The 15,060-nt window shown below is 42.4% G+C and overlaps 1 protein-coding gene across 2 annotated transcripts in view; it reads left to right on the forward strand.

Moving 5' to 3' along the window:
• The window catches only part of PXDC1 (PX domain containing 1), a 70,619-nt gene that overhangs the window by 54,568 nt on the left and 991 nt on the right, over nt 1-15,060 (forward strand). Inside the window, exon 5 of one of the 2 annotated variants that reach the window (XM_073567588.1) lies at nt 5,043-5,072. The exons of the other annotated variant lie outside the window; for it this stretch is intronic. Within the exon in view, the coding sequence (XP_073423689.1) occupies nt 5,043-5,072 (30 nt within the window). The remainder of the gene's footprint in view (nt 1-5,042; nt 5,073-15,060) is intronic. 2 annotated transcript variants of the gene reach the window in all.

Consider the following 15,060-nt stretch of genomic DNA (forward strand, 5'->3'; position numbering starts at 1 on the left):
ATCAAAAGATCGTATCTACACCAAAGTGGAATCATTAAAAACGTCAGCTCGGCATTCAAAAAAATATGCCCTCATCCAACCCCATATCACGAAAAATGGAGATGTAACGGGTTTTGGAAAATTACGCAATTTTTTTTTTTTTTTCTTTTTTACAAATTCTGGAATTTTTTTTCACCATTTTAAATAAAAACTACCTAGACATGTTTGGTATCTACAAACTCGGAATGACCTGGAAAATCATAATGACATTAGCATTTGGTGAACATGGTAAAAAAACAAAGTTGTGAAATTGCACTTTTTTTGCAATTTCACCGCACTTGGAATTTTTTCCCGTTTACGAATACAGGACATGGTAAAACCAATGGTGTCGTTCAAAAGTACAACTCGTCCCGCAAAAAACAAGCCCTCACATGGCCATATTGACTGAAAAATAAAAAAAAAATTATGGCTTTGGGAAAAAGGGGAGCGAAAAACAAGGGTAAAAATAAAAAAGGGCTGCAGCGTGAAGGGGTTAATGTCCCGAGTCTCCCCCATACAGCTCCCCTCTACACAGTATGATGCTGTCTTATACACAGTATAATACCCCCACACTGTATAGTACCCCCTACACAGCATACTGACCCCTTAGTAGCCCCAAAACTGTTTGATGGCCCCAGCACTATATAATAGCCTCCACACTGTACAGAGACCCCAGATTAGCTCCCACACTGTATGCTAGCTCCCTCATTGTAATCTCCACATTGTATGATGGCATCCACACAGTGTAATGCACCCCATAGTCGTCCATACAGTATAATGCACTTTCTCTAGGCCTCCATACAGTATACTTCACTCCCCATAAGCCTCCATACAGTATAATGCACTCCCATACGCCTCCATACAATATACGGTAATTCACTCCCCATAATCTCCATACAGTACAATGCATTCCCCATAGGCGTCCATACATTTTAATGAATTCCCCATAGGCCTCCATGTAGTATAATGCACTCCCCATAGGCCTCCTTACAGTATAATGCACTCGTCATAAGCCTTCATATAGTATAATACACTCGTCATAGGCCTCCATGCAGTATAATTCACCCCCATAGGCTTCCATACAGTGTAATGCATTCCTCATAGGCCTCCATACAGTATAATGCATTCCTCATAGGCCTCTATACAGTATAATGCACTCTCCAAAAAGAAAAAAATATAATACCTCTCCTCCTCGTTCACCCACTGTTCTGGTCTCTGCAGCGAGCACTCTGAACTGTTGTGCAACTCAGCCATGTAGTGACGTCATCGCGTTCACTGTGCTGAGACATAAGACGCAGAGGGGGAATGATGACAGAAGGAGCGTCAGCTGACGCTCCCTCTCCAATCTTACCTTTCAATTTTATCGGCATATAGGAAGCCGATACAGTTGAACTTGTGATGCGGGCACCCCCCCTTCCCGGCTCACAGGCCCCTAAGTTCTCTGCCAGAGAGGTTTACTGTATCGGGACACTGCAGTCGCCGATACAGTTAATAGCGTAGCATCGGGTGGGACACAGAGTGCGGGCCCTGTGGCAGCCACACCCTTTGCCCCCTGATAGCTACGCCACTGGTAGCTGGGGTTGATGTCAGCTGTGAATTGTCCAAAAACACAGCTGACATCAAGCCCCGGTGCTAGTAATGGAGAAGTGTCTATTAGATGCCCCAATTACTAACCCAGTAACAGAAGGAAAAAAAACACACTCGCAAAAATACTTTATTTAAAAAAGCACTCTAAATCTTTTCCTGGTTCACCAATTTATTTTTTTTAAATCCCACACAGGTCTGATGTAGTCCAGGGAATCCGATGTAGTCCACAAATGGAAACCTGAAAAGACATTAAAAGAGAGAAATAAAAACAAGACATTGTCCCTCGTTCACCAATTTATTATAAAAAAGTTCTCCCACAGGTCCGACGTAGTCCAGCACTACACATAACGTTCCCTGAATCTGTGAATCTTACTCTGCGCTCAGCGAGACTTGATGACTGTGTAGAGCAGTAATGTTACTGACGTCACCGCTTATCAGAGTCGCGATTCACGTTGCACTCCGTGAGAACCGGCGACTGTGAATAGCGGCTATGAGACAACGGGTCTACTCGTTTCGAGATGACTATCTTTTAATCTTGACTATCAAGACTAAAATATAGTCTCTGTGAAATGCGTAGACCTGGTGTCTCATCTGTGGTATGTATTTTTATTCTCTCCATTGGATTTTTACTTACTGTAATGAATTTATTGTTTTTCTTTACTGATTTTTGCGTATGCTGGTATTTTTCTCCTTTCTCATGATTCATACAACCGGCCTGAGACTGCCGTGCATCGCACCCTACTTTGAGATGTTTTCCTACCCAGTGAGCTGATGTTTCTGTTTTTCTTTTGTTTTCAGCTTTCATCTCTTGGCAGTCAGGAGGGGGATATAGCTGAATTGACAGCATACAGCTCTGTAGTGAGGAGAGCAAACTGTCTGTCATTACATGTCTCACACTGAGAAATCTGTTCTAAGCTACAGTTGTGTGAAAAAGTATTTGCCCCCTTCCTGATTTCCTGTTCTTTCTCATGTTTGTTACACTTAAATGTTTCAGATAACCAATCAAATTTAAATATTAGACAAAGATTACACAAGTAAACATAATATGCAGTTTTTAAATGAAGGCCTTTTATTATTAAGGGAAAAAGAAATCTACAGGGCCCTGTGTGAAAAAGTGATTCCACTCCCTCCCCAAAACATAAATTAACTGGTTTATCACATCTTTGGGAAGCTGCGTTCAAATTCCCTAGTCACACGCTGACCACATTACTGCCTCAACTGTTCTAAATCAAAAAAATCACTTAAATAAGACCTGCCTGATAAAGTGAAATAGACCAAAATATCCTCAAAAGGACATCATGCCGCGAGCCAAAGAAATTCTTGACAAATGAGAAAAAAAGGAATTGAGATTTATCAGTCTGGAAAAGGTAAGGCCTGTTTCACACATCAGATTTTGTGTTAAGTCAAAATCCGCTAAAATGGCGGATAGCGGATCCGTTTCTGAACTGACCACAACGTTTGTCACTGGACCATTATTTTAACGGATCCGTGAAAGGAAGAATTTTAATGGTACCGCTGCCTGGGGAAGGAGAGAGAAAGCGAGAGAGATATTTTTTCCAGCCGCCAGAACAGACTTTAGGGTTAAATTTCAGGCTGAGTGAAGTCTTTCAGCCATGCGCAGTGAGAAGTGCGGATCCTGCCGCCCGAAAAAACGTTACATGCTCCGTTCGGGCGTGTCGGTGGACGTCAAAATTTTGGCGGATCCGCCAAAAAACGGATCCAACGGATGGCCATCCGTCAAGATCCGCCGGTAATGCAACTCAATGGGAAAAAAACGGATCCACCAAGCAAAATGGCGGATCCGTTTTTTTTTTTGCAAAACGGCGGACCTTGACTGATGGACAAAAACTGATGTGTGAAACAGGCTTTATAAAGCCATTTCTAAAGCTTTGGAACTCCAGCAAACCACAGTGAGAGCCATTATCCACAAATTCTAAAACATGGAAACATTGGTGAACCTTCTCAGGAAGAGCATCCAACCAAAATTACCCCAAGAGCAACGACTCATCCAAGAGGTCACAAAAGACCCCACAACACCATCCACGAACTGCAGGCCGCACTTACCTCAGTTAAGGTCAGTGTTCATGAGTCCACCATAAGAAAGAGACTAGGCAAAAAAGTCCTGCATGGCAGAGTTCCAAGACAGAAACCACTGCTGAGCAATAAGAACGTTTTTTGGGAGAAAACTCTGTGGACTGACGAGACAAAAGTTGAACTTTTTGGTAGGTGTATGTCCCATTACATCTGGTGTATAAGTTAGGCTATGTGCACACGATGCATTTTTGATGCATTTTGGCGGCGTTGTTTTACGCGCGGAAATGCACAAAAAACGCAATGGAATACTAAAGCAAAGTAATGCAATGACAATCCTGAAGTGTTGTGCACATGATGCGTAAATTTCCGTCCATATTTGTAGAGTTTTATTTTCTGCAGCTTGTCAATTCTTTTTGCGTTTCTGCAGCGTCTTTGACTCATTGACTTCAATTGAGTCAATCAAATCTGCAGAAAAAATGCAGGCGTAAAAAGGTTTGCGGATTTGCTGCCAAAAACGGAGCGGAATTGTCAAAGGAAGTGATGTCAGAAGGAGGAAGAGTGTGTGGGCGGAGAATATATGTGTAAGCGGATAATATGTGAGCGAGGAATATGTGTGTGTCTGCCTGCATGTGTCTGTCTGCGGGTTTCTGTCTGCGGGTATCTGTGTGTGTGTGTGTGTGTGTACCCATGCAACGAACAGCCCATAGTGATTGTACTTAGGCATCGTCTGATGGGACTACTACTCCCATCCTGCTATGTCTGCTGTCACATATAACAGAGACAGCATGAGCCGATGATGGGAGAGAATAGTCTCATCATTCGCGGCCTAAGTTCAATTGTAAAAAAATCAAAACAATGACATAATCACAAACAAGACATATTCACATTCAATATACATACTCACCGAACACTTAATCCCTGACCCCCGCGTCTTCTGCAAGCGATCAAAAATATTACACCAACATATACTCCCTGTCCTCTGTAGTCAACTTAATACCGAGTGTCTCCATCGATGTCACCCTGCCGCTGGCGATGCATTGACAGGAGGTAATCACTCCCGCTGTGTATCAGTGAGCCGCCGTGAGAGTTCACCGGAGTACATCAGCTGATCAGCTCCCATGCTCTCACCTGCGGTACCGCTGCGTGAGAAAGTTCTCACACAGCGGTAGTGCCGTGAGAGCACCGGAGCTGATGAACTCCGGTGAACTCTCACCGCAGTCCAGTGATACACTGACAGGCGGTAATCGCTCCCGCAGTGTATCGCCTGAGGTCGGGGAAAGTAGTTACATCTCCCAATGTGGCAGTTCTACACGTGAGATCACGGCAGGACACTCAATATTAAATGGACTATGTCGGACAGGATAGTGTTATGTGTTGATTTATTATTTTTTGATTGTTTGCAGGAGACGAAGACGTCGGGGATTAGGCATTCAGTAAGTATGGTTCATTTAGATTCAATAAAGTAGTCTGTAATTATTTCAGATAAAGAACTTTATTCTGGCTGTGTTTATTTACCATATAACTATAGGATTAGTAATGGATAGGTGTCTTATAGATGTCTCTCCATTACTAACCTGTGGGCTTGATATCACATGACAATACAAAGGTGACATCAACCCCACAAATATGAACCCCACTTGCCACCGCTACAGGGCAAGTGGGAAGAGCGAGACTAAGTGTCAGAATTGTCGCATCTATAAGATGCGCCATTTCTGGTGTGGCTGAGAGCTGATGTTTTTAGCCTCGGGGGTGCCAATATACATGACCCCTTCCCAGGCTATTAATATTAGCCCGCAGTTGTCTGCCTAGCCTTTGCTGGTTCGATTTTATAGGAGGACTGCTTGTCAATTTTTTTCTGGGGTTCCCCTGTAAACTAGCCAGTAAAGGCTAAGCAAACATCTGTGAGCTGATATTAACAGCCTGGGAACCTTTATGGCTATTGGCTCCTTCCCAGAAGTATAACATCAGCCGTCAGCTTTCCCTCTGCTGGTTATGAAAATTATGCGGGAGCCCACACAATTTTTTTTTTTCAAAATATAAACAGATATTGTGTTTCACGCAGATTTCTGAAGTTGCTGTTTTGCTACAGCACATGTAGGTTAATTATGTTAATACTCCTACATAGGCTGGTGTGTGTGCGTCTTTATTTAACTCTTTATGTACGGTTTTATTAATGAGGGTATCTGGCTGACATCTGTTCATTACTAAACCTCGGGCTTGGTAATATAAATATATATATATATATATATATATATATATATATATATATATATAATATTCGCGTATAAGCCAAGATTTTGAGCCCATTTTTTGAGGCTGAAAGTCTCCCTCGACTTATACGCGAGTCATATACGCCAGGAGTTCGGAGGGGGAGCGGGGGTGTCAGATCATACTGACCCCCCTGGCGCGGTCTCTGCAGGCCCCCCGCTGCGGTCTCTGCGCATATTCATGACTTTAATGAGCGGTACCACGTGACCGCTGAAGGAAGAGCTGCCGGAGACCATGGGAGAAGGGGCTGCAGAGACCGCGCCAGGAGGGGGTAAGTATATGCAGTATTCACCTGTCCCCATTTCAACGCTGCTCGCCTGTCTGCCGCGTCCTCTATCAGTGACGTTCAGGCAGCAGAGGGCGCGATGATGTAGTTAGTGTGCGCCGCGCCCTCTGCTGCCTGAACAGTTACTGACAGGGGACCCGGAAGACAGCGGCGAGCAGCGTTGGATCGGGGACAGGTGAATATCTCAGGTGCCAGAGCCAGCGGTGACACTGGCACCAGGCCCCCAGCGACAGAGAGGTGAGTATGTTATTATTTTAAAATTTGCAGCAGCATATGGGGGCATAATATATGGAGCATTTTATCGGGGCATAATCTATGGTGCAGTATATGGGGGCATAAACTTTGGAGCATCTTATGGGGCATATTCTATGGAGCATCTTATGGGGGCATAATCTATGGAGCATCTTATGGGGGCATAATGTATGGAGCATCTTATGGGGCCATAACCTTTAGGGAGCAGCATATGGGGCACATATATATATGAGCATCTTATGGGGGCATAATCTATGGAGCATCTTATGGGGGCATAATGTATGGAGCATCTTATGGGGCCATAACCTTTATGGAGCAGCATATGGGGCATATATATCTATGGGGCCATTATTAACCTTTGTGCAGTATTATATGGGGTGTATTTTGTATGGAGCATCTTATGGGGCTATCATGAACTGTATGGAGCATTATATGGGACTCCTGATTTAAAATAAATATTCAAAAACATTTAACCTACTGATGTCTCAATTAATTTTACTTTTATTGGTATCTATTTTTATTTTTGAAATTTACCAGTAGCTGCTGCATTTTCCACCCTAGGCTTATACGCGAGTCAATAAGTTTTCCCATTTATTTGTGGCAAAATTAGGGGGGTTGGCTTATACTCGGGTCGGCTTATACACGAGTATATACGGTATATATTTATTTATATGTTCACTTATATTTGTTTTTTGTGTGTGTAAACATTTATAAATTTGAACATGGTATGTAATGACATTATGGTCATCAATGGAGAATGAAAAAGAAGAGGTTGAACAAGGAAATTACATCACAATTCTCTTTTTTTTTTTTTTTTTTAATATATCTTTATTCAGCTCTATGGATTTACAAAAACGCATGAAAAAAACCCATGAAAAACCGCATCAAAAAATGCATAAAAAACGCGTGGATTTTCCACTGCGTTTTTCTTCCAAGAGATGCAGAAACCTTGCAGAAATTTCTGAAAGCAAATACGCAACGTGCGCACATAACCTAAAACAGCATTTTAGAAAAGGAACATCATTCCAACAGTAAAATGTGGTGGTGGTAGTGTGGTGGTCTGGGGCTGTTTTGCTGCTTCAGAACCTGGAAGACTTGCTATGATAAATGGAACCATGAATTCTGCTGTCTTCCAAAAAATCCTGAAGGAGAATTTCCGGCTAACTGTTTGTGGCCTCAAGCTGGAGCACACTTGGGATCTGCAGCAGGACAATGATCCGAAACACACTCCGCAAGTCCACCTCTGAATGGCTTAAGAAAAACAAAATTAAGACTTTGGAGTGGCCTAGTCAAAGTCCTGACCTTAATCCGATTGAGTTGCTGTGGCATGACCTTATAGAGGCGGTTCATGCTCAGAAATCCTCCAATGTGGCTGAATTACAACATTTGTGCAAAGATAAGTGGGCCAGAATTCCTCCAGAGCATTGTAAAAGACTAATTGCCAGTTATTACAAATGCTTAAGTGCAGTTGTTGCTGCTAAGGGTGGCCCAACCAGTTATTAGGTTTAGGGGGCAATCACTTTTCACACAGGGCCCTGTAGGTTTGGATTTCTTTTTCCCTTAATTTAAAACTGCATTTTGTGATTACTTGTGTTATCTTTGTCTAATGTTTTAAATTTGTTTGCTGATCTGAAACATTTAAGTGTGACAAACATGCCAAAGAATATGAAATCAGGAAGGGGGCAAACAAGCTAATATCTCTGCAATAGAGAGGAGAAATTAAAAAAATAAAATTATGTTTTTTTAATCTCTACAACCACTACTCCATGTTGGGGGCAGTTTAACCTGCTCATACTGGGCTTATTTAACTCCTTTCCGACATTGGGCGTAAAAGTACGCCGATGTTGGACTCCGTCCCTTTGATGTGGGCAGTGAGCCCGCATCTCTTCTGGGATATGTCAGCTGTTTTAAACAGCTGACATGTGCCCGCAATAGCCGTGGGTGGAATCACGATCCAGTTAAATGCCGCTGTCAAATGCTCACCCAACCCGAGATCACGATAAATGTAGACGCTACGCTACGGGCATCGGAAAAAGGCACTTTTTTTTTTTTTTTTTTTTTTTTAGCAAAGTTTGGAATTTTTTTTACCACTTAGATAAAAAAGAACCTGGATATGTTCGGACTTGTAATGACCTGGAGAATCATAATGGCAGGTCAGTTTTAGCATTTAGTGAACCTAGTAAATAAGCCAAACAAAACACAAGTGTGTGATTGCACTTTTTTTTTTGCAATTTCACCACTCTTGGAATTTTTTTCCCGTTTTCTAGTACACGACATGATGAAACCAATGAAGTCGTTCAAAAGTACAACTCGCCCCGCAAAAAATAAGCCCTCACACGGCCATATTGACGGAAAAATAGAAAAATTATGGCTCTGGGAAGGAAGGGAGCGAAAAACGAAAAAGCAAAAATGATAAAAAGCTTTGGGTTTAAGGGATTAAATTTAATATATCGTCAAAATGAAGACCACTGCCATTCCATTGTGGCCATATCTACAGTTTTCTCTTTTAGCAAATATGGTGTAAAAAAACCTACATTTTGGTATGTGATAATTTGTAAGAATTTCATAGTTTACACTTAAAATTGGTGTAAATACAGTATGTTGATAAATGCGGCCCATGCTGTTCATACTGTAAGTAATACCGATTCATGTAATTTACCTCTTTTGTGAATCACAGTTTAGATATCAAGCACGAGTATCATTCATAGAAGCCTTATACGTAATCCCGTCTAGATTTCAGGCGGACGAGTACGGCAGCTCACACGGATTCTTCTCCAGATTGTTCTCATAACAGCTTCTATGATGAGTGTTAAGTGTAGACATCTAGGTTTTTTTTACACAGCCCACATGGATTCTCTTCTGTTTTATAGACATAGTTCTATATTTATTCCCTGTCTTAGTTAAATAATGAAGTTGGGGTTTTCTCTTAGGCCTCTTTCACACATCCGGTTTTTGTAATCCGGCACGAAGCGGCGAAATTTTTCATAACCGGATCCAGCACCGGATCCAGTTTTGTCCCATAAGCTTTCATGGTCGCCGCATCGTGCCGGATGGTTATGCGTCGTGTCCGGTTGCTGCCGGACACGGCAAAAATTAGCCGTCCGGCATCTGCAAAAAACGTTCTCTGCAACGTTTTTTGTCAGCGCCGGACCGGCTTTTTCCACAGCGCATGCCCGGACTCTGTGAATGTTAACCCCACAAGTGCCTGGCGAGAGAGAGAGAGAACTCTCTCTGTCACCCGGACACTTGTGAGAGATCTCTCTCGCCGGGCACTTGTGGGGTTAACACTCACAGTGTCTGGGTGAGAGAGAGAGATCTCTCTGTGGGGTTAACCCCACAAGTGCCCGGCAAGAGAGAGAGATTCTCTTGCCTGGACACTAATGTTAACCCCCCATGTCTCTCTCTCCACCCCCCTCTCCTCTCCCCTCCCCTCCCCTCTCCTCTGTCTCCTCTCCTCCCCTCCCCTCACCTCCCTTTCAGCAGCTGTCTCTCAGCAGCTGCCTCTGTCCACCTCCTCCTGCGGCTCCTTTAAATCATGTCCGAGCCGTATGTCTCGCCGCATACACATCCGGTGTCACGGCTGCAGGCCGGATCCGGCGGCCCGGCTTTTCGCCGCACGCCGCCGGACCCCACACACCGGATGTGTGAAAGTAGCCTTAACAAACAACTTTGTATTTCCAAGTCAGACAGAAGTTTTCACTGCTATTTGTATCTGCATGATGAATTTATGGTAAATGAGACAGTGTGATGGAAATATTGTAAAATATGCCAATATAGTGCACTGCGGATAAAGGGAATGCAAATGGCATCCTTCATTTATAGTATATAGGTAGAGTTGAGCAAATTTTTCTAAATTCGGTTCTGATTCCAATCTGCGGAGAATATTATTTTTGCAATATTCGCTGAACGTCATTGAAGTCAATGGGAGTGTAAATGAGCGAATATGTTCGCAACCGATCATCAAACATAAATTCGGCGCGAATTGAGTAGCAATATGGCACGAATGTGACAAATTCATATTCGATGACCGAATCCGAACATATTCGCTTAACTCTATGTATACAGTTGTGGCCAAAAGTAATGACACCCCTGCAATTCTGTCAGATAATACTCAGTTTCTTCCTGAAAATTATTGCAAACACAAATTCTTTGGTATTATTATCTTCATTTAATTTGTCTTAAATGAATAAACACAAAAAGAATTGTCCTAAAGCCAAATTGGATATAATTCCACACCAAACATAAAGAGGGTGGACAAAAGTATTGGCACTGTTCGAAAACTCATGTGATGCTTCTCTAATTTGTGTAATTAATAGCACCTGTAACTTACCTGTGGCACCTAACAGGTGTTGGCAATAACTAAATCACACTTCAGCCAGTTGACATGGATTAAAGTTGACTCAACCTCTGTCCTGTGTCCTTGTGTGTACCACTTTGAGCATGGAGAAAAGAAAGAAGACCAAAGAACTGTCTGAGGACTTGAGAAACCAAATTGTGAGGAAGCATGAGCAATCTCAAGGCTACAAGTCCATCTCCAAAGACCTGAATGTTCCTGTGTCTACCGTGCGCAGTGTCATCAAGAAGTTTAAAGCCCATGGCACTATGGCTAACCTCCCTAGATGTGGACGGAAAAGAAAAATTGACAAGAGATTTCAACGCAAGATTGTGCGGATGTTGGATAAAGAACCTCGACTAACATCCAAACAAGTTCAAGCTGCCCTGCAGTCCGAGGGTACAACAGTGTCAACCCGTACTATCCATCGGCGTCTGAATGAAAAGGGACTGTATGGTAGGAGACCCAGGAAGACCCCACTTCTTACCCCGAGACATAAAAAAGCCAGGCTGGAGTTTGCCAAAACTTACCTGAAAAAGCCTAAAACGTTTTGGAAGAATGTTCTCTGGTCAGATGAGATAAAAGTAGAGCTTTTTGGGCAAAGGCAAAAACATAGAGTTTACAGGAGAAAAAAAAGAGGCATTCAAAGAAAAGAACACGGTCCCTACAGTCAAACATGGCGGAGGTTCCCTGATGTTTTGGGGTTGCTTTGCTGCCTCTGGCACTGGACTGCTTGACCGTGTGCATGGCATTATGAAGTCTGAAGTCTACCAACAAATTTTGCAGCATAATGTAGGGCCCAGTGTGAGAAAGCTTGGTCTCCCTCAGAGGTCATGGGTCTTCCAGTAGGACAATGACCCAAAACACACTTCAAAAAGCACTAGAAAATGGTTTGAGAGAAAGCACTGGAGACTTCTAAGGTGGCGAGCAATGAGTCCAGACCTGAATCCCATAGAACACTTGTGGAGAGATCTAAAAATGGCAGTTTGGAGAAGGCACCCTTCTAATATCAGGGACCTGGAGCAGTTTGCCAAAGAAGAATGGTCTAAAATTCCAGCAGAGCATTGTAAGAAACTCATTGATGGTTACCGGAAGCGGTTGGTCGCAGTTATTTTGGCTAAAGGTTGTGCAACCAAGTATTAGGCTGAGGGTGCCAATACTTTTGTCTGGCCCATTTTTGGAGTTTTGTGTGAATTGATCAATGTTTTGCTTTTTGCTTCATTCTCTTTTGTGTTTTTTCATTTAAGACAAATTAAATGAAGATAATAATACCAAAGAATTTGTGATTGCAATCATTTTCAGGAAGAAACTGAGCATTATCTGACAGAATTGCAGGGGTGTCAATACTTTTGGCCACAACTGTAGGTCCAAATTGTCATCATGACATCATGCCCTGATTACCGCCTTCACTTGGCCAATTCACCGCACTTGTATACTAAGCATTTATTCAGATTCCCTATGCTAAACATGTATCGCCTAAACAATTACAGCTATTGGGCAATGGCTTATTTATTTTATGGCTGCATATAGCAGCAGAGAACATTTTAATTAAAAGGCATCTAATGTCAGTAAAGTGTTTGAGTAATGGTGGTTACTGGTCAGATGATGGATGCCACTATCCACACCTAGTATTTGACATGTAAGTCTTGCTTCTTTAGCTATTACAGATGATCGGTCATTATTATCAGATCAGTGTATATAGTAGTACCACAGTATTGCAGCACATAATGTAAATTCTTGTCTAAGTTCTATGAATCACATTAGTACCAAGATGGCAGCCAAGAGGGCATTCAGCAGGCTTCCTACTGCCATGGTAATCCATTGGCACCTTGTGAATGCACTGGTGATTGCTTAATTTAACATGGCATCTGAATGATTAAAGGGAATCTGTCAGCAGATTTTCGCTACCTCATCTGAGAGTAGCATAATGTAGAGAAAGAGACCCTGATTCCAGCAATGTATCACTTAGTTTATTGGATGCAGGAGCTGTGACACAGTCAAACCTTTTAGATATAGCAGAACTCAGAAAGCTTCTGTGTATATTGACAGTAAGCTGCTATTCATTACTAGGGGCGTGGTTGGACCATCTATCTGGCATTCAGGCAAGTAGTCCGGCAGTGTTAATAAAATACTCATTGTATTGAAAAAACAGCACACAGCTTAGGCTGGTTTCACATTTGCGTTTTTTAGCGCTGGAAAAAAACGCATATGTGCGCATGCGTTTTTTCCCCTATATTTAACATGGGTGCGCATACCTGCGCGCTTGTAAGCGCATGTATGCGATTTTCATGCGCTGCGTTTTTTTGGGGTGTGCGTTTGTATTTTCCAGACGCAGCATGTTGCATTTTTTGGCCCTGCAAAAAAGCGCATGCGCACATATGCGCACGTTTTGCGCTAAAAATGGCCATTATAGCCTATGGATGCGCATATGTGCGCACTGGCATGCTCATGTATGCGTTTTTTTGCATATGCGTTTTTTTTTTTTAACCATGGAATTTAGGGGTTTGGGTTAGAGTTAGGGTTAGTTAAGGGGGTTTAGGGTTAGGGTTAGGGTCAGGGTCAGGGTTGGGGTCAGGGTTAGGGTTAAGTATGGTTTGGTTAAGGGTTAGGGTCAGGGTTAGGGTCAGGATTAGGGTTAAGTATGGTTTGGTTAAGGGTTAGGGTCAGGGTTAGGGTCAGGGTTAGGGTTAGGGTCAGGGTTAGGGTTAAGTATGGTTTTGTTAAGGGTTAGGGTCAGGTTTAGGGTCAGGATTAGGGTTAAGTATGGTTTGGTTAAGGGTCAGGGTTAGGGTTAGGGTTAAGTATGGTTTTGTTAAGGGTTAGGGTCAGGGTTAGGGTCAGGATTAGGGTTAAGTATGGTTTGGTTAAGGGTTAGGGTCAGGGTTAGGGTCAGGGTTAGGGTCAGGGTTAGGGTTAAGTATGGTTTTGTTAAGGGTTAGGGTCAGGGTTAGGGTCAGGGTTAGGGTTAGGGTTAGTTAGGGTTTAGGGTTTGGGTTAGGGTTAAGTATGATTTGGTTAAGGGTTAGGGTTAGGGTCAGGGTTAGGGTTAGTAAAGTCATGGTTTGGGTTAGTGTGAGGGGCCACCTAATGTTGGAAAAAAACGCAAACGCGGTAAAAACGCACTAAAAACGCATACAAACGCATAAAAACGCTGCGTTTTTTTCATGCATGCTCATAAAAATGCTTGAAAAAACCGCAGCAGTTGTATGCTTTTGTATGCGTTTTTTCAATGCGTTTTTTTGCGGGAAAAACGCGCTGCAAAAAAAAGCAAGTGTGAAACTAGCCTTAACAAGTGTCACATCAATAAAATCAGTGTCTCAGCCCCTACTTCATTCTGCCCTCAGATTGCATAGCAAAAAACTGCTGACAGATTCCCTTTAAAGAGCAGCATCTGAGGTAACAATGGTAACTGCTACTAAAGATATCGGCTGTATAGCCCAGCCGCATCTAGTCCTGAGCCCCCTTCACAATTACAGACCATAGAGCAGATGTACAGGTACATCCATTTAGGATAAAGAAACAATTATCTTATAGTAGCTATCAGTCTACTTATTGATTATTATAACCTGCTGATTGATCATATTCTTACAGTTCTATTTTTATTCTGGACATTCACTCCATATCTATGCTCACATGGCTGTTTTCAAAATTTCCGTAAAAATAAATGGAAAGAGGTTGGCAAGTCGGTGCCTACTTTTGATGGAAGCAGGACCCACATGTCAAAGAAATATGAGTTATTCTATTGATACCTCATAAATGTCCCCTTGAAATACTGTTAGAACTTATTCTACTTTTAGTAGAAGACAGATGGATCCTGGTTCCTGAGCACCGTGGTCCAGAGTACAGATTGTACTTTATGGACTTGGATTCCACCACCAAGTTCATACCTCAACAATACCTGAAAACAAGGAAGAATATAATGTACAGGTCCAAGGTTTATAATGCCACGCTCTATTGGTTCTTATGGGCAAGACAATATTGTGGGGGGTTCTCAAGCTTACTTTAACCACCACTACAACACATATTTATAGTGACACACAAGAGTCAGTAGCTCCTATTCCCACCATGGCAGGCGTCTCCGACATTGCTCTATTGACACCCCTCTATTAAATTCAGCATTTACAGTTATGGAATTTATTGTTATGAAAATCAATACACAAATACTAAAATCATTGATAAAGGCATTATGGAGATCCATGCACATCAGTGTACCTGGAAAATGATGCCATCCATAATAGATCCATAACTTTCAGTGAAATTTTCCAGTCTGATTCTCTTCTCC

Source organism: Dendrobates tinctorius, unplaced genomic scaffold, assembly GCF_039654945.1.
Source record: "Dendrobates tinctorius isolate UK_male_01 unplaced genomic scaffold, ASM3965494v1 ptg000004l, whole genome shotgun sequence".
NCBI classification, from domain to species: domain Eukaryota; kingdom Metazoa; phylum Chordata; class Amphibia; order Anura; family Dendrobatidae; genus Dendrobates; species Dendrobates tinctorius.